General features: G+C 34.5%; 2 protein-coding genes across 2 annotated transcripts in view; one reads left to right on the plus strand and one right to left on the minus strand.

Annotated features, from left to right (window-relative positions):
* Window positions 1-4,114: 4,114 nt before the first annotated feature.
* Window positions 4,115-5,226, minus strand: LOC130088606 (uncharacterized). Its single transcript, XM_056255488.1, has 3 exons — window positions 5,030-5,226; window positions 4,671-4,803; window positions 4,115-4,573 (listed from the first exon to the last, which is right to left on the minus strand). Exons 1-3 carry the CDS (start codon window positions 5,170-5,172, stop codon window positions 4,115-4,117), a joined length of 735 nt encoding a protein of 244 aa, XP_056111463.1. The 5' UTR covers window positions 5,173-5,226.
* Window positions 5,227-20,407: 15,181 nt separating this feature from the next.
* The window catches only part of LOC130088675 (prospero homeobox protein 1-like), a 33,924-nt gene continuing 32,535 nt past the window's right edge, over window positions 20,408-21,796 (plus strand). Inside the window, exon 1 of the mRNA XM_056255616.1 lies at window positions 20,408-20,424. Coding sequence (XP_056111591.1) covers window positions 20,408-20,424 — 17 coding nt within the window. The remainder of the gene's footprint in view (window positions 20,425-21,796) is intronic.

Raw genomic sequence — 21,796 nt, forward strand, 5'->3', positions numbered from 1 at the left:
TTCACGTGATTTGTTGAAATATTGTGGGATCAGTATTAATGCAATCTCAAATTAAAAAAATATATATATTCTACATACATTTTTTTGAGTTGGCTTATTTTGTTGGGAGTATGGAGACATCAAGAATCAACATATGAATCTCAACAATGGTGACTATCAACAAAGCCTTTTTGTGACTTTATAATAGGTCAGAATTTTTTTTTCATTGTCACCATTGTTGAGATTCATACGCTAATTCTTGATGCCTGAGTGAGTCTGTATGATCCTGTCAAAACATTTTTTACATAATGACTTCATAAAATCTTATATCAAAGCATTGTAGGATCTTCTTATAGCAATACTGGCATTCTAAATTAACAATTAACATTTTACAACTTATTCAGTCATTAAAAAGTCATACCAATCAGGTGGTATCAATACAGCAGACAACTGCTTGATGAATATTATCACTATTAAGTGACCAACATCATCTGATCTGAGTTTCTCTCGATTTCCTACATTAAGAAATATGCATCAAAGACATGCACAGTTAAGAGAAAAACTAATGTTTACATAGGAAGGGTCAAGAGCCCAACTAAAGCAAACACTGACCTCTATCATGGTGACATCAAACTTTATTATTTTCAATAAAATATCAACTTCTAAACCTCTGTTATTTCTCAATAGGAATGTTAGTATGAAAGAAGTCTGGATTGTAATAAGTGAAGATGCTGAGATCTTGAGAGATCTGGTAGTGTTTAATGTTCTGCTGGGATGTAAAGTGTTTCTGTATGGTGTGTTTTGTGTGTCACCATTGTGTTGAAGAGTAGAGCCTGAGCTTCAGTCCAGGATGAGCAGAGAAACACTGATGAAATGTTGTGTGTTGCTTTATTTAACAGACAGTAACTGTGTAGTTGCTGATGACATAGGATCAGTAAATCATGTGTGTAGTTTATAGCAAGATATTTACTTTTTACAGTGAATATGTTTTTTAGTAAAAATTCAGTAAATATATATATATGTGAAAGAACAGTGTTTCTGGTAAAATCCTTAATGAAGATTTCTGCAATAGTATTTATTATTTAAATTAGGATATTTTACATTCATTTTATGGTTTTTGTATGGCAGCCATTGCTGACAGTCATTTTACCTTTTTTTCACAGTGAAGGTATTTGATCATAATAATTCAGGAAATAACTGTAAAATAACAGTGTTTTTCTGTAAAACATTTAAGGACAAAGTTTGGAAAAGTTTTTTGCACTCAATTTAAATTAGGATATGTTACTTTATTTTTACGGTTTTTGTTTGGCAGCCGTAGCTGCCAGTCATTGACCGTTTTTTTACGACTTTATTTTTTACAGTGTACCGCTTTCCATGTGACGAGAAAGATAAGAGAAAATGGCTGCAGTTGATAAGGTAAGTTACAAATCTTAAACGAATGAAGAAACTTTGGCGCCAGTGGGTGCTATCAGAGACTATTTATATAGCTGCTAGGTGCTATCCCTTAATCCCTAACACCAACTGACGACTTTAAGAAAAGGGCTTATGTAGTCTATGGGTTTTATATGTTGTTTGTTGCTATAAACCCAAATCTTGCATCATGTTTCGGTTGTCAGGCCTTGTTCTGCCGCCTAGTTAAGATGAAACTAAGTTAAGGCTAACTTGCTAACGTTAGCTTTGGCAACAGTCTATAGACAAGTCGAAGCATGAAGATGTGTGTACATAGCAAGGAAAAACATTAGACCAGTTATAGTATGATAATCTGCTAACGTTTCTCATTTGTCTGAGATATAAGATCAGACTCATGTCTATTAATGTACTACAAAAAATAAACAATGAGTCCGCACACCAGAAAATGCTCCTAAGTGAATTTAATAGTTGCTCACCACTTGTAACGTTTCGGGCCCAAGCTGTCTGATGAAGGGCTTGGGCCCGAAACGTTACACGTGGTGAGCAACTATTAAATTCACTTAGGAGCATTTTCTGGTGTGCGGACTCATTGTTTATTTTTTGCAACTACCTGTCTGCCCAGCACCCAGCTTTATTGTTTTGGATGTGCGTGCTGCACCTCTATTAATGCACACTCTATTAATGTACTACAACCTGAAACAAACAAACCCCCTTTTAGTGAATTAAAGTAGTATATTATTATGTAAGACAGTATTATTAGGTATTATCAAAATGTCACATGTAGTAAGTCAGACAGGTCACTAGGAAAATACTACAACCTTTGGAACATGAAAAAGTACTTTAGGTGAATTACAGTAATTGTTTCATAAACCTACTTGATTGTTGTATGTACAGTAAGCGAGCTGCGAGGTATTGTCAGAATTTTACCTGAAATAAGTCTTTCTGGTCAATAGGAACATGGTACAAATGTTTGAATAATAAAAAAAAATCCCTTTGGTGAATGATTGTAATTTGATTCTAAAAATAATAAAAAGTAATATTTAAAAAATTCTTTTTTTTACAGACGTGAAAACTTCATCCCAAACTGCAACTCTAGGGTGTGCAGTTGGCATTTCCCCAATGGAAAAGCTGCTGGGCCATCAAGATTTGCTTGGAATGAGGGGAAGACTTTCCAATTCCCAGAGCACCTCAGCCATCTCCCTAAACGAAAGAAACAACTGGTCCCTAGCAATGGTGAGGATGAGGGAACGGATGCTGACATGGTAGAGACCCCTGCATGTACTTCAAAAAGTCTTGTGGCACTTGAGGTGGAGAATGAGATGCTGAGAGAAGAGAATGAAAAATTGAAAAAACAATTGGAGAACCAGAAGCAAATTTTTTCCTTCAGTCAAATTTCTAATAGTCCTGACAGAGTTCAATATTTTACTGGATTGCCTGATGTTGCCACTGTCCTGTTTTTGGAAGCGCTTCTTTCTAAATTTGAGTTAAAATATCATTCTGATTGGACTGTCCAAATTATGCCCTTAGTTGATCAATTGCTCCTGACCTTAATGAAGCTTAGACTAAATTGCGGCCACATAGACCTTGCAACAAGATTTAATTGTAGCACAGCCACAGTAACCAACATCTTCACCACCATCATTAGTGCCCTGTATGAGATTTTGTATGTCGGTTTGCTTGAGAACAACATCCCCTCCACAGGCAAGAATCAAACATCGCTGCCAGACTGCTTCCAGCCCTTCCCTAACTGTAGGATCATGCTCGACTGCACAGAGGTTGCCGTCTCCAACACAGAGAGGCTTGATGCACAGTGCCATTTGTACAGCCAGTACAAAGGACGAACCACTTAAGGCTTTAATCGGTGTGGCGCCTAATGGAATTATTACATTTGCCAGTGACCTGTACGGTGGGAGTGCCTCAGACAAGGCAATAACAGCTGACTGTGGACTTCTCCAACATTTACATCCTGGCGATATGGTTATGGCAGACAAGGGCTTCACAATTCGGGACATTTTGCCAGAAGGAGTTTCCCTGAACATCCCGTCTTTCCTCGTCAATGGACAATTTACGCAGGAGGAAGTGAACAATAACAGATTCATTTCAAAAGCTAGGATACATGTGGAGCGTTCAATTCAGCGACTGAAATTGTTTCACATTTTGGACCACATTCCATACCAGTTCAAACAAAATATAAACAAGATACTTAAAGTGTGTGTGTGTCTTACAAATTTACAAACACCCATTCTCCGTGAAATTGGATGAGTTAACTATTGTATATACATGAATTTCTGGGTGTAATTCATGTCTGTATATAAATAACTGTATTTATAGTTTTATTTTAATTATATATATTTTTTATTTTAAGGTGTCATTGTAACAGTGTAATTATATATTTAAGAACTGAGTAATATTAATTAACTACATGTACTTACTATAGGGTTAGGGTAGGATTAGGGTTTGTTTGAGGGTTAGTTGCATGTAATTATGCATCATTTACTGATATTACTATGTAAGTACATGCAACAAATGTAACACACTGTGAAATAAAGTGTTACCTTTATAAGTTCTGTAGCATGAAGGGCCTACAAACTATAATAATAAATATGTAATATTTGTGACATAATATAGATGTTAAATAATAATTAATAATAAATATGTATAATAAATAAATTACCTGGCTTGTGTGAAATGTCACATTTTCATTTATTTGCAAATTTTACAGCACTTACAACCGTGAGAGAATGTATGGTAGGAAACAATCTTTATAAAATATTTCCAGAATGTCAATGTTCACAGCCCATGTAGGGTCTTTGAGCACTGGTAGAAGGACAAGGTCAAGAGGAGTCCACACAAGCAGGTGACAGCTGTTAGCTCCAGTCAGGTGCAGGTTTCCTTGGATCTGATGCCAGTAGTTGTGAGTTTGTTTTAGCGTCAGGGAACCAATCACTTCATCAAACTCCATGAAAAAGTCCCTACTCTCCGCTGCCTGCAGGATAGTCTTGGTTCTGGCTGACCACGGACACTTGACTTCAATCATGCAGTTTCCAAACACCGTCCCATCCGGAGATCCACCAAGCAGGCCACTATCAGACAGGAACAGTCCCCTCTCTTGTATAACAACACCAGTGCGCTCAGTGTATTCCTGCTTTGCCCTTGGCTCATGCAGGATTCCCCAATCACATGCCTTGGCGGGAGGGGACAAATACCACTTAGTCTTAATAAGTGTATTCTTAGACACAGATGCCTTCATTTTAAATATTCACTTATTAACTACAACTTACTTTAGATCCTTCTTTGAGGTTGTACTGGCCAAGCAGGGTTTTGAATAAGGAAGGCGGGTAAGACTTCCGCTTGACTGCTGCCAAGACCAAACCAAAGTTACTTGCTGTTATCCTTTTCTTGCGATATGCAAACCTGTTAAAAGAAACCAACCATGAGAAAGATCAATTTTGCTCAACAACTGGCATTACAGTTTCATGTAAAAACAATCTGACATTCTGCAGCGCACTTTCTAAATTCTGAGCAAATTTACAGCCTTTAGCAGACACTTTTATCCATATCAGCTTACAATAAGTAAATTTATCGAAAGCAACTAACATTCTCTTAGAGCAGGGGTGTATTTATTAATAAGCTTTCTTACCATAATGCATTCTTAGCCTGGCCAACTGTTGCTTCCTCAATCTGCTGCTTCTCCTGATCATTAACAGCAAGCCTTGACAGCACATATAGAGCCTTGTCCTCAGCTTGGACAAAACCTGGGCTGGTCACCAGCCCATCAAACATCTTGATTGGGAGAGTCTAGATTTAAAGTTAGGCAAAAGTTGTAAAGTCAGTGAGGTGTCCACATACTTGTACATACACATACATACACATAGTGTATACAAAATACATTTGAAATGAAAGCAATAGTTTACATACACTGTAAAAAATAAAATCGTAAAAAAACGGTCAATGACTGGCAGCTACGGCTGCCAAACAAAAACCGTAAAAATAAAGTAAAATATCCTAATTTAAATTGAGTGCAAAAAACTTTTCCAAACTTTGTCCTTAAATGTTTTACAGAAAAACACTGTTATTTTACAGTTATTTCCTGAATTATTATGATCAAACACCTTCACTGTGAAAAAAGGTAAAATGACTGTCAGCAATGGCTGCCATACAAAAACCATAAAATGAATGCAAAATATCCTAATTTAAATAATAAATACTATTGCAGAAATCTTCATTAAGCTTTTTAACAGAAACACTGTTCTTTCACATATATATATATATATATTTACTGAATTTTTACTAAAAAACATATTCACTGTAAAAAGTAAATATCTTGCTATAAACTACACGCATGATTTACTGATTATATGTCATCAGCAACTACACAGTTACTGTCTGTTAAATAAAACAACATGCAGCATTTCATCAGTGTCTCTCTGCTCATCCTGGACTGAAGCTCAGGCTCTACTCTTCAACACAATGGTGACACACAAAACACACCATACAGAAACAATTTACATCCCAACAGAACATTAAACAATAACAGATCTCTCAAGATCTCAGCATCTTCACTTATTACAATCCAGACTTCTTTCATACTAACATTCCTATTGAGAAATAACAGAGGTTTAGAAGGTGATATTTTATTGAAAATAATAAAGTTTGATGTCACCATGATAGAGGTCAGTGTTGGCTTTAGTTGGGCTCTTGACCCTTCATATATTAACATTAGTTCTCTTAACTGTGCATGTCTTTAATGCATATTTCTTATTGTAGGAAATCGAGAGAAACTCAGATCAGATGATGTTGGTCACTTAATAGTGATAATATTCATCAAGCAGTTGTCTGCTGTATTGATACCACCTGATTGGCATGACTTTTTAATGACTGAATAAGTTGTAAAATGTTAATTGTTAATTTAGAATGCCAGTATTGCTATAGAAGATCCTTCAATGCTTTGATATAGGGCTGCACGATTAATCGCACGATATTGTTATGCGCATCTCATCAGTAAAGCCGGTTCCTTGATTAGTAGTAAATCACCTTCACCTGCTTTCAGATGGACGATATGATGCAGATATGAGTGTTAAATTAACACTCAAGAGTGTTAAAGTTAATGAGATAATTAAGTGATTAATTTAGTGATCATTGAGCATTATTGAGGACACCTGATGTTAACAAGCATAATCACTGAAGGAGAAAATCTAAAATTGTAAGCCACCGTTATGGCGATCAGTGTTTGCTTTAGTTGGGCTCTTGATCCTTATACCTTAAGTTTAATTTTTGTTTGTCTGCTATTATTGATTTATTACAGTCAAATGAACAAAGACAAGTGTGATCTGATAGTGTTGGTTATGTTTTGACATAATCATGCTGTGATCTGAAAAATGAAACTCATTCAGATGATCTGGTTTAACTTGATAGCAACAGTTTAGTGGTTCTAAGGCATATGATAATTGTATTTTTCTTATAATCCAAAACATTTATTAAAAATTGTTATGATCAAATCACTTTCAAATGCATTTATTTAGAAACACAGACATCAATAATCAGCCTGTGAATCTCAACCGTGGTGACAATAATAATCCTTGTTGCCACCAATCACAACTCATTAATGGCTCCCATCATGCATTGCGGTATGAATAAATTATGATCTGAATTGTCTATGTAATTTACTTTTCCTAATTTAATATTCTGCTCGTCACCATTGTTGAGATGCATTGACTGAATCTTGATATCTGTGTGTGCCTAAAAGAAAGACTTTTTTTTTTTCAACTTTTAAGAAATCCTTTATATTATATCTCAAATTCTGGATATTTATGCAGAATCTCAGTTATGCTGTAACCAACAGCATAAATCACAAACAATTAGTTCAAATGATGAATGTCATATTATAACCAACACCATTAGATAAATTTTTTTTCTTTGTTCATCTGGCAGTTATAACTCAGATACATCAGCCAAACAAAATCTAAAGTTAATATTATAAGGGTCAAGAGCCCAACTAAAGCAAACACTCATCTCCATAATGGTGACCTGAAATTCCGGTTTTCTCCTTCAGTGATTCTGCTTTAGGTGTCTTCAATAATGCTCAATCATCACTCAATTAATCACTTAAATATCTCATTAACTTTAACACTCTTGAGTGTGGACTCATATACACTCCCAGGTGTGTTCATTTTTGCTGTGTACAAAGAGCCGTAGTTAACTGACAAGCTGAGCCATATCGCATTAAACATCGTTGGCGATATGTCCTTGATTTTAATGCGATTTGGCTCAGCTTGTCAGTTAACTACGCCTCTTTGTAGTAAATGCCGCTCCATCTGAAAGCAGGTGAAGGTGATTTACTACTAATCAAGGAACCGGCTTTACTGATTAGATGCGCATAACAATATCGTGCGATTAATCGTGCAGCCCTACTTTGATATAAGATTTTATGAAGTCATTAGGCAAAAAATGTTTTGACAGGATCATACAGACTCACTCAGACATCAATAATTAGCGTATGAATCTCAACAATGGTGACAATAAAAAAAAAATCTGACCTATTATAAAGTCACAAAAAGGCTTTGTTGATAGTCACCATTGTTGAGATTCATATGTTGATTCTTGATGTCTCCATACTCCTAACAAACTCGAAAAAATGTATGTAGAATATATAAAAAATTTTTAGTTTGAGATTGCATTAATACTGATCTCACAATATTTCAACAAATCATGTGAAAAAAAGTATAACTTTGTATAACACTAAAGTCCATCTATATATAATGTATTCACAGCCAATAGAGATTTGACTGTCATATCAATGAATCAGATCATCATATGATGACTATAAAATCATCAATAAATTATCAAGATCATCTTATATTTTCTCTTGCAATTATTGCCATAATAAATGTGCATCAAAACACAGTTAAAGCAACCAGAGAAAAAGTAATGTTGAAACTCAAGAGTCATGAGCCCAACTAAAGCAAACACTGATCTCAATCATGGTGACATCACATTTCTATTAAAGTTTTTTACACTTTATTTAAATTAGGATATTTTACTTTAATTATATGGTTTTTGTTTGGCAGCCGTAGCTGCCAGTCATTTGACCCTTTTTTTACGCTTTTTTTACAATGAAGGTATATGATGATAATAATGCAGGAAATACCTGTGAAATAACAGTGTTTTTTTGTTTTATTTGAATTAGAAGATTTTACTTTAATTTTATGGTTTTTGTTTGGCAGCCATAGCTGCCAGTCATTTGACCCTTTTTTTACGATTTTTTTACAATAAAGGGATATGATCATAATAATGCAGGAAATACCTGTGAAATAACAGTGTTTTTTGTTTTATTTGAATTAGAAGATTGTACTTTAATTTTATGGTTTTTGTTTGGCAGCCGTAGCTGCCAGTCATTTGACCCTCTTTTTACGATTTTTTTTTCCACTGAAGGTATATGATTGTTATTTTACAGGTATATCCTGAATTATCACAGTGTTTTTCAGTTTATTTAATTTAGGATTTTTTACTTTAATGTTACAGTTTTTTGGGGGCTGCCAGTCATTTGATCGTTTTATCATTTAACTTTTTTGTTACTGTTTAATTACAGATTATATTTGTAATTTTACATACATTTTTATGTAATTTAAGAAAACAGAAAAAATACTGTATGAAAAATACAATCAATTTCCTGTATAAAAAATGTGAATTACTGCAATTTGTCATTAATGTCACAATACCTAAAATAACAGCTGAATTTTTATTTGACAGATATTATTTGTAATTTTACAGTGTTTTGATTACAATTTAAAATGAAAGAAAATGATCGTCAAAAAATCACAGTTATTTTCTGTAAAATTAGGATTTTTTTTTACAGTGTACATACATACATACATATGTGTAGTTTACCAAATTTTTCATGAGCCTAAACTATGTAATACTTATTAACTATATTACAGTTTGATTTGGTTCAAATTTCAAGAATTTTTTAAACATATAACATTGTACAAAATTATTGTGTTGGATGACAAAACCCTAACCAAATTGTCATCAATTTAATGTAGTGTAGTTGTGATGTTTCTGCTAATTTTAAGGGAACATGAAAGTACCAATGTAAAAAATCTTACCTGAGGCGTCTCTGGACTCAAAATCCACCCCATCCCTGTAAAACGCCCAAGTTGCACCAGGGATGCCTGAACCCATTCTTTGTCCTCCTGGGTGACAGGTCTTTTGATGCCAGCTGAAATAATGGTATAAAACTGGTTATAATGATGAAATGAATAATGATATTTATCTCAATATAATAGCCTTTTATTATGATCATCATTTATTTATAGCACACAATCTAAGCATTAAAAAAAACTACAACACACCGTGAGTTTATGTTAGAAGAGTTTCATAAATGCGATTAATATTATTAGCAATAGCTTTAAACCACATTACGTAGTTAAGAAAATAATTAAAACCCCGCAACATCAACAAACTTATGACAAACCTCGTGTTGTGGATGGTGTCATCTCAGACACTCTCTTGGCTGCAATTTCGTCCCCCTTCGGAGTGTTGGCCTTCTTCCACACACATTCCACGTCGGTGCGGGACACATTTTTTTCTGCCCAAATCAACAAAGCTGCCATATGATGGCACTTGTCTCTGCCGATTGGGCACTCGCATGTGCTGTACCTGACTGCCTGACCCTCAACGTGCACCTGTATTGAAAACAATTTAACCCTCACCCTAAACACTTCTAAAACACATTGCTGCCAGCGCTGTTTATCATAACAATACTTCTGTAGCTAGCCCGGGGCTGTCAGATCATACTACTAAATTGACTAGCCTCAGACTAGCCTTAAGTTCACTAAACCCTATAAAACCTGTCTGTCACATTTTTACTTTTTAATCTTCGTTTTTAAAATAAAAATATATATATATTTTTGAAATACCTCATCCAGAACAAGGAATATCACCTTATGTCAACTAGCTAGCTAGCTTACAGCTAACTAACCTCAACCTCGTAAACCTTCTTTTTCATTGATGCCTGGACTCTACCCTTAATTATGCCACCTGAATGATGAGCTACACTAACCACTCTGTTGGAGTTAAAAGAGTTTAAACCCTTTTTGACCGCCAAGGGTGCATCACTAAAGTAGGACGTGATCGTAAATAAATTAACAGGTTCCGCCATTGTTATTAGATCTGGACCTATGATCTGGACGAGCGGAGCGCTTGGACCCGGAAGAGGCTAAACGTCACGCGTGACGTCAGACTTAACAACCGAATAGTGTCTCCCTGATGCCCGCAAATTAGTTCAAATCTGCCGGAATCTAGAGCGCATATGCGAAACAGAACATACTGCGCGCATAACATACATAGCGCGAGCACGGCAGAGAGGGAGAGAGGGAGAGAGCGAGAGACCTTGCGAGTGTGCCTCACGAAAGCTAGTCAACCCGCCAAACCCCCGTCAACAATCCAGTCACCAAGATATACCTCCCTGAAATGACTTCTTGCAGGTTGGGATGTCTGCCATTGTTGATTCCAAAGCCGGTGCTGGATAAACAGCGAGCGTGCGCGTGCGACAGTAGGCTGCGGTAGGCTAAATTATTTACGACAGTGGTAATGGACAATTCGGCTTCCAACCTGTAGGGCGACCGCTGAGGAAAAGTTCCTTGGTGTTGCTTTAAACACTACCTAATCTCCCACACTGTAAAAAGAGTATATGATCAATAAGTTACGACAACATATGTTATTATATTGTTTTAACTCATCGAAATGAGTTAAGCATTTTGAGCAAGTTATACAGGTTTTGACTCACTTTTTAAGTCAATTTAATGTAATTTAAGTTGAAATGACTTAAACATCCAAGTTGATTGTACTTAAAAATGTAAGGTAGCAACTAGGTTTTTTTTTACAGTGCACTTATCATTAATCTGGTACAAAACTTAATATAAAAAAACTTATATAACACATATAATTTTAGCATTTAATCTCCCTTTTGAGTGCCAAGGCAAAGCATGCTGGGAAATAGAAATCTGTTTCTGTAAAATCCCTGGTGTTAAATTTAACACCGCTCAGTGTTTATATGGGAACCACCAGCAGGGTGTTAAAAGTAACACTAATGCGGTGTTAGAGTTAATGAGATAATTAAGTGATTAATTGAGTGATGATTGAGTATTGAAGACACCTAATGATAACAAGCAGAGTCACTGAAGAAAAGAGAAACACAAGAACAACTGACTTCCAGAGATGAAATCAACTGAAGATAAAAGACAACATTAAATCTCTCAAGAACTGTGATATCTGTCCTATCTAAGAAACTGTCCTATCTATCTTTGTATTAATAATAAAAATCTGTATTGCAGAAAAAAAAACAGCTTGGCTTTTTAATTCTTTATTCAGCATGTGGAGAGTGACTAAGATTTACTGAATGGAAAAGAGCCACCTAAACAGCCTGCTATACGCACATGAACTCTCCTTTTGTGAAGATGGAAAGTCATGCAGGTTACAGATTACAGATTTGACATTTTTGACCGAACTAACCATGTATTCAGTGTTATTTGGGAGCTAATCTATTTCCCAGAATATGTAATCTTGATGTGTAGCTGTCAAAAAGTTTTTTATTAGTAGATTTTGGCAAAGCTTGAATTGATTCTCACCTGTGGTTGTTATTGTTAAGATATTGTTTTACTTTCTTGTATAGACAGCAAAATGAAAGAGAGACAATTTAACCCATGAGGCACCCTGAGGTCAACTATAATTACTGCATGTGTACTACAAACGCACCGCTCTTATCTATGTTATTTCACAGTCTCATATCATTAAAGCTGGAGTAGCCTACTGTTTGAAGTAGACTGTCAGGTGACCTTCTGTCACACAATCAGAAGGTCAATAGAGAACATCAAAGCATAGGAGTAGGACACTCATAACGTGAAAATAAATAAACAGCAGATAGATAGATAGATAGATAGATAGATAGATAGATAGATAGATAGATAGATAGATAGATAGATAGATAGATAGATAGATAGATAGATAGATAGATACCCTTACGGAACATATTGTTTTATATTTTACAATATATAGAATATTACTTAAGGAATTGCCACCTTTCATATATTAAAAAATATATTTACAATATATTTACACTGTAAAATTTAATAAGATGAGTATACTTAGAAAGCGTAGAAAATATTGCCTTAAATTTCTCAATGATGTTATACTCAAATTTGTAAGTCGCTAATACTAATACATAAGAGTGGCATTTCATAATCATCATAAAACATCATAAGACACATAAACATCCCAATGATCAAAAGTGTGTTAGATCATTAAATGCATTTAATAATTGTATTATAAACACTGTGACACTATAAAAAGAGGTACAGCGCTGTTGTGGTAATAAGATACTTTTATTAACACAATGTGCAAATAATATTTTTAACTACTTCCATGTTTAGACACAGAGAGACATCAAGAATCAGCATATGAATCTCAACAATGGTGGCATGCTTCATGCTGCAATGCATGTTGGGAACCATGAATGAGTTTTATAGTATGGTAACTTATAACATCAATAAACATCCAACCGATTATCCACAAAATTTTAGCCATAATGACAGTGTTATATAAATGCACAGTTACAACAGCCAGTGCAAACAAATGCTAAAAAGTCAAGAGCCTAAATAAAGTGAACACTGATCAGAATAATGGTGACTACAATATTTATTATTTTCAATAAATCATCAACATCTTAACCTCTGTTCATTCTCAATAAGGAATTCTGTAGACGTCTGACAGAAATAAAGTCCAACTGTTAATAATAAGTGAGGCATGTAATGCTGTTTTTGTTGTTTAGTCCTCCTCTGCTGATTTTTTTTTTTATGTTTAATGTCCTGTTGGGATTTAAAGGGTTACTGTTGTCTGAGTTTTGTGGGTCACTGTTGTGTTGAAGAGTAGAGCCTGTGCTTCAGTCCAGCAGAAGGCCAAGAAACATATACTGTAAAAAAATAAAATCTTACAAAAAACGGCCGATGACTGTAAGCTATGGCTGCCAAACAAAAACCGTACACTGTAAAAAATCAAATGGTAAAAAAAGGGTCAAATGACTGGCAGCACAGGCTGCCAAACAAATACCGTAAAAATAAAGTAAAATATCCTAATTTAAATTAAGTGCAAAAACATTTAACAGATATTTTTCTTAAACGTTTTACAGAAAAACACTGTTATTTTACCGCTATTATCTGGAATATTACGATCAAACACCCTACCTGTAAAAACAATCCCATAAAAAAACACTCAATGACTTTCAGCAATGGCTGCCACACAAAAACCATAAAATGAATGTAAAATAGCCTAATTTAAATAAGTGCAAAAGTATAAATCTTCATTAAGCTTTTTAACAGAAACACAGTTATTTCACATTTTTTTATTAAGAAACATGTAGGTGATTGCATGATTTACTGTGACTATACGTCACTGTCTCAGCAACAACACAGTTACTGTCAGTTAAATAAAGCAACATGCAGCATTTCATCAGTGTGATTCTGCTCATCCTGAACTGAAGCACAGGCTCTACTCTTCAACACAATGGTGACCAACAAAACACACCATACAGAAACAATTTACATCCCAACAGAACATTAAACACTAACAGATCTCTCAAGATCTCTGCATCCTCACTTATTACAATCCAGACTTTATTTATTGCATACTAACATTCTTACTGAGAATTAACAGATGTTTAGAAGTTGTTTTTTTATGGAAAATAATAAAGTTTGATATCACCATGATGAAGATCAGTGTTTGCTTTAGTGGGGTTCTTGACCCTTTGGTTTTAATATGACGATTTCTCTAGCTGCTTTAACTGTGTGTTGTCGATACATATTGGGGAATCCTAGAGAAACTCAGATCAGAAGATCTGGTCACTTATTAGTTATAATAGTCTCATGTAGTTGAATGCTTTTTTGATGCTACCTGAAGAGTGTAATATCTGATTCATTTGTTAAATATTAGCTGTCAATTTTGCAAACCAATACTGTTATAGAAGATCATGCAGTGCCGTGATACGAAGATGTGATCAAGTCATACAGAAAATGTTTTGACCGGATCATACAGAATCACACATAGGGCTGCACGATTAATCGCACGATATTGTTATGCGCATCTCATCAGTAAAGCCGGTTCCTTGATTAGTAAATCACCTGCACCTGCTTTCAGATGGACGATATGATGCAGATATGAGTGTTAAATTAACACTCAAGAGTGTTAAAGTTAATGAGATAATTAAGTGATTAATTTAGTGATCATTGAGCATTATTGAAGACACCTGATGTTAACAAGCAGAATCACTGAAGGAGAAAATTTAAAATTGTAAGCCACCGTTATGGCGATCAGTGTTTGCTTTAGTTGCGCTCTTGATCCTTATACTTAAAGTTTAAATTTTGTTTGTCTGCTGTTATTGATTTATCAAAGTCAAATGAACAAAGACAAGTGTGATCTGATAGTATTGGTTATGTTTTGACATAATCATGCTATGATCTGAAAAATGAAACTCATTCAGATGATCTGGTTTAACTTGAAAGCAACAGTTTAGTGGTTCTACAGCATATGATAATTGTATTTTTCTTATAATCCAAACTTTTAATAAAAATTGTTCTGATCAAATAATTTTCAAATGCATTAATTTAGAAACACAGACATCAATAATCAGCCTGTGAATCTCAACCGTGGTGACAATAAAAATCCTTGTTGCCACCAATCACAACTCATTAATGGCTCCCATCATGCATTGCGGTATGAATAAATTATGATCTGAATTGTCTATGTAATTTACTTTTCCTAATTGAATATTGTGCTCGTCACCATTGTTGAGATGCATTGACTGAATCTTGATATCTGTGTGTGCCTAAAAGAAAGGGGTTTTTTTAACAACTTTTAAGGAATCCTTTATATTATATCTCAAATTCTGGATATTTATGCAGAATCTCAGTTATGCTGTAACCAACATCATAAATCACAAATAATTAGTTCAAATGATGAATGTCATAATACAACCAACACCATTAGATCTTTTTTTTTCTTTGTTCATCTGGCAGGTATAACTCGGATACAACAGCCGAACAAAATCTAAAGTTAATAATATAAGGGTCAAGAGCCCAACTAAAGCAAACACTCATCTCCATAATGGTGACCTGAAATTCCGGTTTTCTCCTTCAGTGATTCTGCTTTAGGTGTCTTCAATAATGCTCAATCATCACTCAATTAATCACTTAAATATCTCATTAACTTTAACACTCTTGAGTGTGGACTCATATACACTCCCAGGTGTGTTCATTTAACAGTGAGTTTTTGCTGTGTACAAAGAGCCGTAGTTAACTGACAAGCTGAGCCATATCGCATTAAATATCGTTGGCGATATGTCCTCGATTTTAACGCGATTTGGCTCAGCTTGTCAGTGAACTACGGCTCTTTGTAGTAAATGCCGCTCCATCTGAAAGCAGGTGAAGGTGATTTACTACTAATCAAGGAACCGGCTTTACTGATTAGATGCGCATAACAATATCGTGCGATTAATCGTGCAGCCCTACTCACACATACATCAAGAATCAGCGTATGAATCACTACAATGATGATCAACTACTATAAAGTCACATAAAGGCTTTGTTGATTGTCACCATTGTTGAGATTCATATGTTGATTATTGATGTCATACTCATAAAAAAATAAACCAGCTCAAACATTTTCTTTATAATAGATATTTTTCATAAATTTCAGATTGGAGTAATCTTATTTCAACATATCAAGGTTCATGGGGAAAAGTATGACAATCATAGAATTTATTTAAAACTTAAGCACGTCTATTTATAACGTAATCTCAACAGATACACTTAAGTATTTTACTGTCATATCAGTGAATCAGGTCACCATATGATGATTATAACATACCAATAAATGACCAACATCAGTTGATACTTTCTCCTGCTTTAATTGCTATAACTAATGTATATCGAATACACAGTTAAATCAGCCAGAAAAAAACTAATGGTATAAAATTAAAGGTCAAGAGCCCAACTAAAGCAAACACTGATCTCAATTACGGTGACATCAAATTTCTGTTAAAGTTTTTTGCACTTTATTTAAATTAACACATTTTACTTTAATTTAATGGTTTTTGTTTGGCAGCCTTTGCTGCCAATCATTTGACCCTTTTTTTAACGATTTTTTTACAATGAAGGTATTTGATCATTATAATGAAGGAAATACCTGTGAAATAACAGTGTTTTTTCAGTTTATTTAAATTTGAATATTTTACTTTAATTTTATGGTTTTTGTTTTGCAGCCATAGCTGCCAGTCATTTGACCATTTTTTTATGATTTTTTTACAATGAAGGTATTTGATCATAATAATGCAGGAAATACCTGTAAATAACAGTGTTTTTCAGTTTATTTAATTGATGATGTTTTACTTAAATGTTACAGTTTTTTTGGGCTGCCAGTCATGTAATCATTTAACTGTTTTGTTACCGTTTAATTACAGATTATATTTGTAATTTTACATACATTTTTATGTAATTTAAGAAAATAGAAAAATATTGTATGAAAAATACAATCAATTTTCTGTAATAAAAATGTGAATGACTGGAATTTGTCATTAATGTCACAATACCTAAAATATCAGCTGCATTTTTATTTTACAGATATTATTTGTAATTTTACAGTGTTTTGAGTACAATTTAAATTGAAAGAAAATGATCGTCAAAAAATCACAGTTATTTTCTGTGAAATTAGGATTTTTTTTTACAGTGTAAAATAAAGTCAAATAAACTTTTACAGACATTTTCCTTAAATGTTTTACAGAAAAACACTGTTATTTCACAGCCATTTCCTGAAATATTATGATCAAACACCTTCACTGTAACAAAAAAAAACCCCATAAAAAAAGGTCAAGTGAATGTCAGCAGCGGCTGCCATACAAAAAAAAACGTAAAATGAATGTAAAATATCCTAATTTGAATAAAGTGCAAACTTTTACAGAAATCTTCATTGAATGTTTTAACAGAAACAGTTATTTCACATATATTTCCTGAATTTTTACAAACAAAAACATTCACTGTAAAAAGTTAATTTCTTGCAGTTCACTACACGTATGATTTACTGCGACTATACATAATATAATATATACTATATATAAATAAAGCAACATGCAGCATAACATCAGTGTTTCTCTGCTCTGTTATTTCTCTGTAGATAGTAATTAATTGAGTGATGATTAACCATTATTGAAGACGATGTTAACAAGCAGAATCCCTGAAGGAGAAAATCATAATTGGTATGTTATCATTATGGAGATCAGTGTTTGCTTTAGTTGGGCTCTTGACCCTTAAATCATTAACTTTAGATTTTGTTTGGCTGCTGTACTTGAGTTATACCTGTCAGATGAACAAAGAGAAAAAAATTATTTGATTGTGTTTTAACATTATCATTATATCACAATCATTTGACCAGAATCACTGAACTTATATAGAGCCATGGATTCACACGTTTTACAGTGTAAATATACAGAATTGTAAATATATATTTCAATTTATGAAAAGTGGCAATTCCTTATGTATTATTCAATATGTAAGGGATAATATACATGTAGCCAGTTGTTATATAATAAACCCCCGACAGGGTGATGAGAACCCCAACACGAAGTGGAGATAGATAGATAGATAGACAGACAGACAAATAGACAGATAGATAGATAGATAGATAGATAGATAGATAGATAGATAGATAGATAGATAGATAGATAGATAGATAGATAGATAGATAGATAGAATCACATGACTGTGCTTTGACAGGGTCACTATAATCCTGACTAATCAATGCTAAGATGACCATCTCAGATTAGTGGCCTGTATGTCATTGCACTCCAGTTGTGTTTGCTAGTTGGCCATTAAGTGTGCTGCACATCAGACTCTCTGTTTTTCTCTATCACGCAGTCTTTTCTCATTTAATGCTAGTGTTGTCTCGTGTCATGAGAAAAGTGATAGTGATAGACTGCCAGCCTCCCTTGGGCAAAACTGGCATGATTACCAGCTGCTTGTTCATCACAATCATGACCTAATGATCTATATTTGAAATAATATTTGTCCTCAGTTATTCTGTCTGATGATAGCTTTTCATAACATAACTTAACTTGGATTTGTCAGATCTTGATCTTATTGTTCTGTATAATCCTTTTGAACCTGGTACTCAATTGTTTTTTAAATAGTTAATTTGCATGATATGGAATAATTCCACATCGCTAGCAAAACAACATGAAGAAACAAAGATACAGATAAAAGATAAGCAAGGACAAATGATTGCCCGTTATAGTGTAGCCTGAACACTGAACGGAGTTTAATTTCAAAGGTGTGCACTTTTTTTCCTAAAAATCAATTCAAAGTTGTTTTTTGATTATGTACTGTGTACTGTAATGTACTGTAAAATGTTATCATCCCTCATATTTGTGTCTTTCACCAGAGAAAGATTTTAGATTAATTATTTTATTCATGAACACACCATGCTGTCGACAAATAGAGGAACTTGAGAGGGGAGCAGGTTCCCATGCCCTAACGGGCTGCTCTGATAAACTGTTTTGTCCCATATGATCTTTATAAGTCATAAACTCATCTTTAACTCATTGAAATATGTTAGGCAATTTTAAACTTTTTTAAGTTATAGGCCTACTTATATTCTACTAGATTCAACTCATTTTTAAAAGTTAGTTATTTCAGGTGAAATTACTTATTTAGTCAATTGAATGCACGATTGGAATATCCCGCTGGGTTCATTGCTCTGATTGGTAGGTTCGGCGTTACATCACACTGATTGAATGACGCGCAGTCTCTGTTTCCTTCATCTGTGTGTTTAAGCGCGTTTACAGCTGGAGGAGAGCGCGCACAACTCAACGCTCATGTTCTGCTTCAACCATATGCCGCCTCGCCCTAGAAGATCTGATATCATATTCTGTTAGTCATCTCACAAACCACTGCAGCTTTTTCTCCAGTCATTTGCAAGGTAAGTGACCTTTTTGTCCTGGATGACAATGAATTAGTTGCAATCTACTGACGTTCACATTTTTGTTGAGCAGATTCCTCTGAAAACACACACTCTCTTCTCTCACTTCTACTTTTAAACTGATTTTTCTTTTGGATTTTTACGCGATTGTTGTTTTCTTTTTCACAAGCTCTGTTTATTTTAAAGACATTTCGAGTTTGGGATGCTGAACATTGTAGGCTAAATTATATTTCAGGTTTTTTTAGAGTTTGGAAACGTAAACGGTCACCTTAAGCGCAATGGTCGTGGCTATTTGACCAGAGCTTTAGTAGCCTATAGTTTTTCTCGTTGTCCTCTTCTGCGGAATTTAGAGAGAGCAATTTGATGTTTCATCAGAAACGTTTGATTTTGATATGGTTGTAGTTTTGCTCATTTGGAAAGCTGCGGTGTATAGGCTATTTAAGACGAATTGATCTGTTTTGATACGAATTGATAATGTGACAATGGTGTAACATTAACTCACACAAATAAACATTGATAGGTCAATAAAGTGAAGATAATTTTTAATAGATAAAATCCCTCATGTATTAATTTATTGAAAAATGCTTTAAAAGCAGTCTGCACTTGAATTCCCTTAGGCTATGAGCATGTTTTTAAGTAAAAAATGTTATACAACTGTCCTGGTGGCATCATGAAGGAACAAATATTTTAGAAGTTCATTCTTAAGAGGACACCCTTTTGGCATAATATTTCATCATTATTATTTCTTAGATTTTTTTTTTTTTTAAATGATAAAGCTGTTTAAACTCACACATATTAAATATTTAAGAAATAGTTTTAAAAATTACTTATTTTTAAATGTTATTACTTTTAATGTATGGTTATTTGGACAATTGTTAGTTTCGTAAAAAAAAAAAAAAAAAAAAAAACGGTATACAAGTTTTTCAAAAGTGTATGAAACCCCTATGAATAAAAGAGCATGTTTCTAAGATATTGGCAATGAGTTAAAATCAGTTTTAAGATGTATAAACTTCAGAAGTAAGAAAAAGAAAGATCTTAAGATGAGTGGTGAATGTCTTGAAGTTGGCCATATTGTCAGAAATAAAGTCAATGAAATAAAGTCAAGTCTTTGTTTGTATGGTGAGTGTTACACTTTTCTTCTGCAGTTTGTAGAGTGAGTGTTACACTTTTCTTCTGCAGTTTGAAACTGATTTAGTTTTTTTTTTTCGTTAAATTGGTTGAGCAGCTGCCTTTTATTTTTGCCTATTTTTAGATTTTTCCATTTATTTATTGAATGCACGAAGCCTCACATGAAGTTGGGCAATTTTTTTATGGTTAATTGTATTTTGTTTCACTGTCATTCTGGGAAAATGCTTCCCTTTCTACAGTTTTTAACAATATAGGGAAGACTTGACATACACTCACCGGCCACTTTATTAGGTACCCCATGCTAGTAACGGGTTGGACCCCCTTTTGCCTTCAGAACTGCCTCAATTCTTTGTGGCATAGATTCAACAAGGTGCTGGAAGCATTCCTCAGGGAGTTTGGTCCATATTGACATGATGGCATCACACAGTTGCCGCAGATTTGTCGGCTGCACATCCATGATGCGAATCTCCCGTTCCACCACATCCCAAAGATGCTCTATTGGGTTGAGATCTGGTGACTGTGGAGGCCATTTTAGTACAGTGAACTCATTGTCATGTTCAAGAAACCAATTTGAAATGATTAGAGCTTTGTGACATGGTGGAAGTAGCCATCAGAGGATGGGTACATGGTGGCCATAAAGGGATGGACATGGTCAGAAACAATGCTCAGGTAGGCCGTGGCATTTAAACGATGCCCAATTGGCACTAAGGGGCCTAAAGTGTGCCAGGAAAACATCCCCCACACCATTACACCACCACCACCAGCCTGCACAGTGGTAACAAGGCATTATGGTTCCATGTTCTCATTCTGTTTACGCCAAATTCTGACTCTAACATCTGAATGTCTCAACAGAAATCGAGACTCATCAGACCAGGCAACATTTTTCCAGTCTTCAACTGTTCAATTTTGGTGAGCTCTTGCAAATTGTAGCCTCTTTTTCCTATTTGTAGTGGAGATGAGTGGTACCCGGTGGAGTCTTCTGCTGTTGTAGCCCATCCGCCTCAAGGTTGTGCGTGTTGTGGCTTCACAAATGCTTTGCTGCATACCTCGGTTGTAACGAGTGGTTATTTCAGTCACTGTTGCCCTTCTATCAGCTCGAACCAGTCTGGCCATTCTCCTCTGACCTCTGGCATCAACAAGGCATTTCCGCCCACAGAACTGCCGCTCACTGGATGTTTTTTCTTTTTCGGACCATTCTCTGTAAACCCTAGAGATGGTTGTGCGTGAAAATCCCAGTAGATTAGCAGTTTCTGAAATACTC

Source organism: Rhinichthys klamathensis, unplaced genomic scaffold, assembly GCF_029890125.1.
Source record: "Rhinichthys klamathensis goyatoka isolate OS25496 unplaced genomic scaffold, OSU_Roscu_1.1 h1tg000001l_1, whole genome shotgun sequence".
Lineage (NCBI taxonomy): Eukaryota > Metazoa > Chordata > Actinopteri > Cypriniformes > Leuciscidae > Rhinichthys > Rhinichthys klamathensis.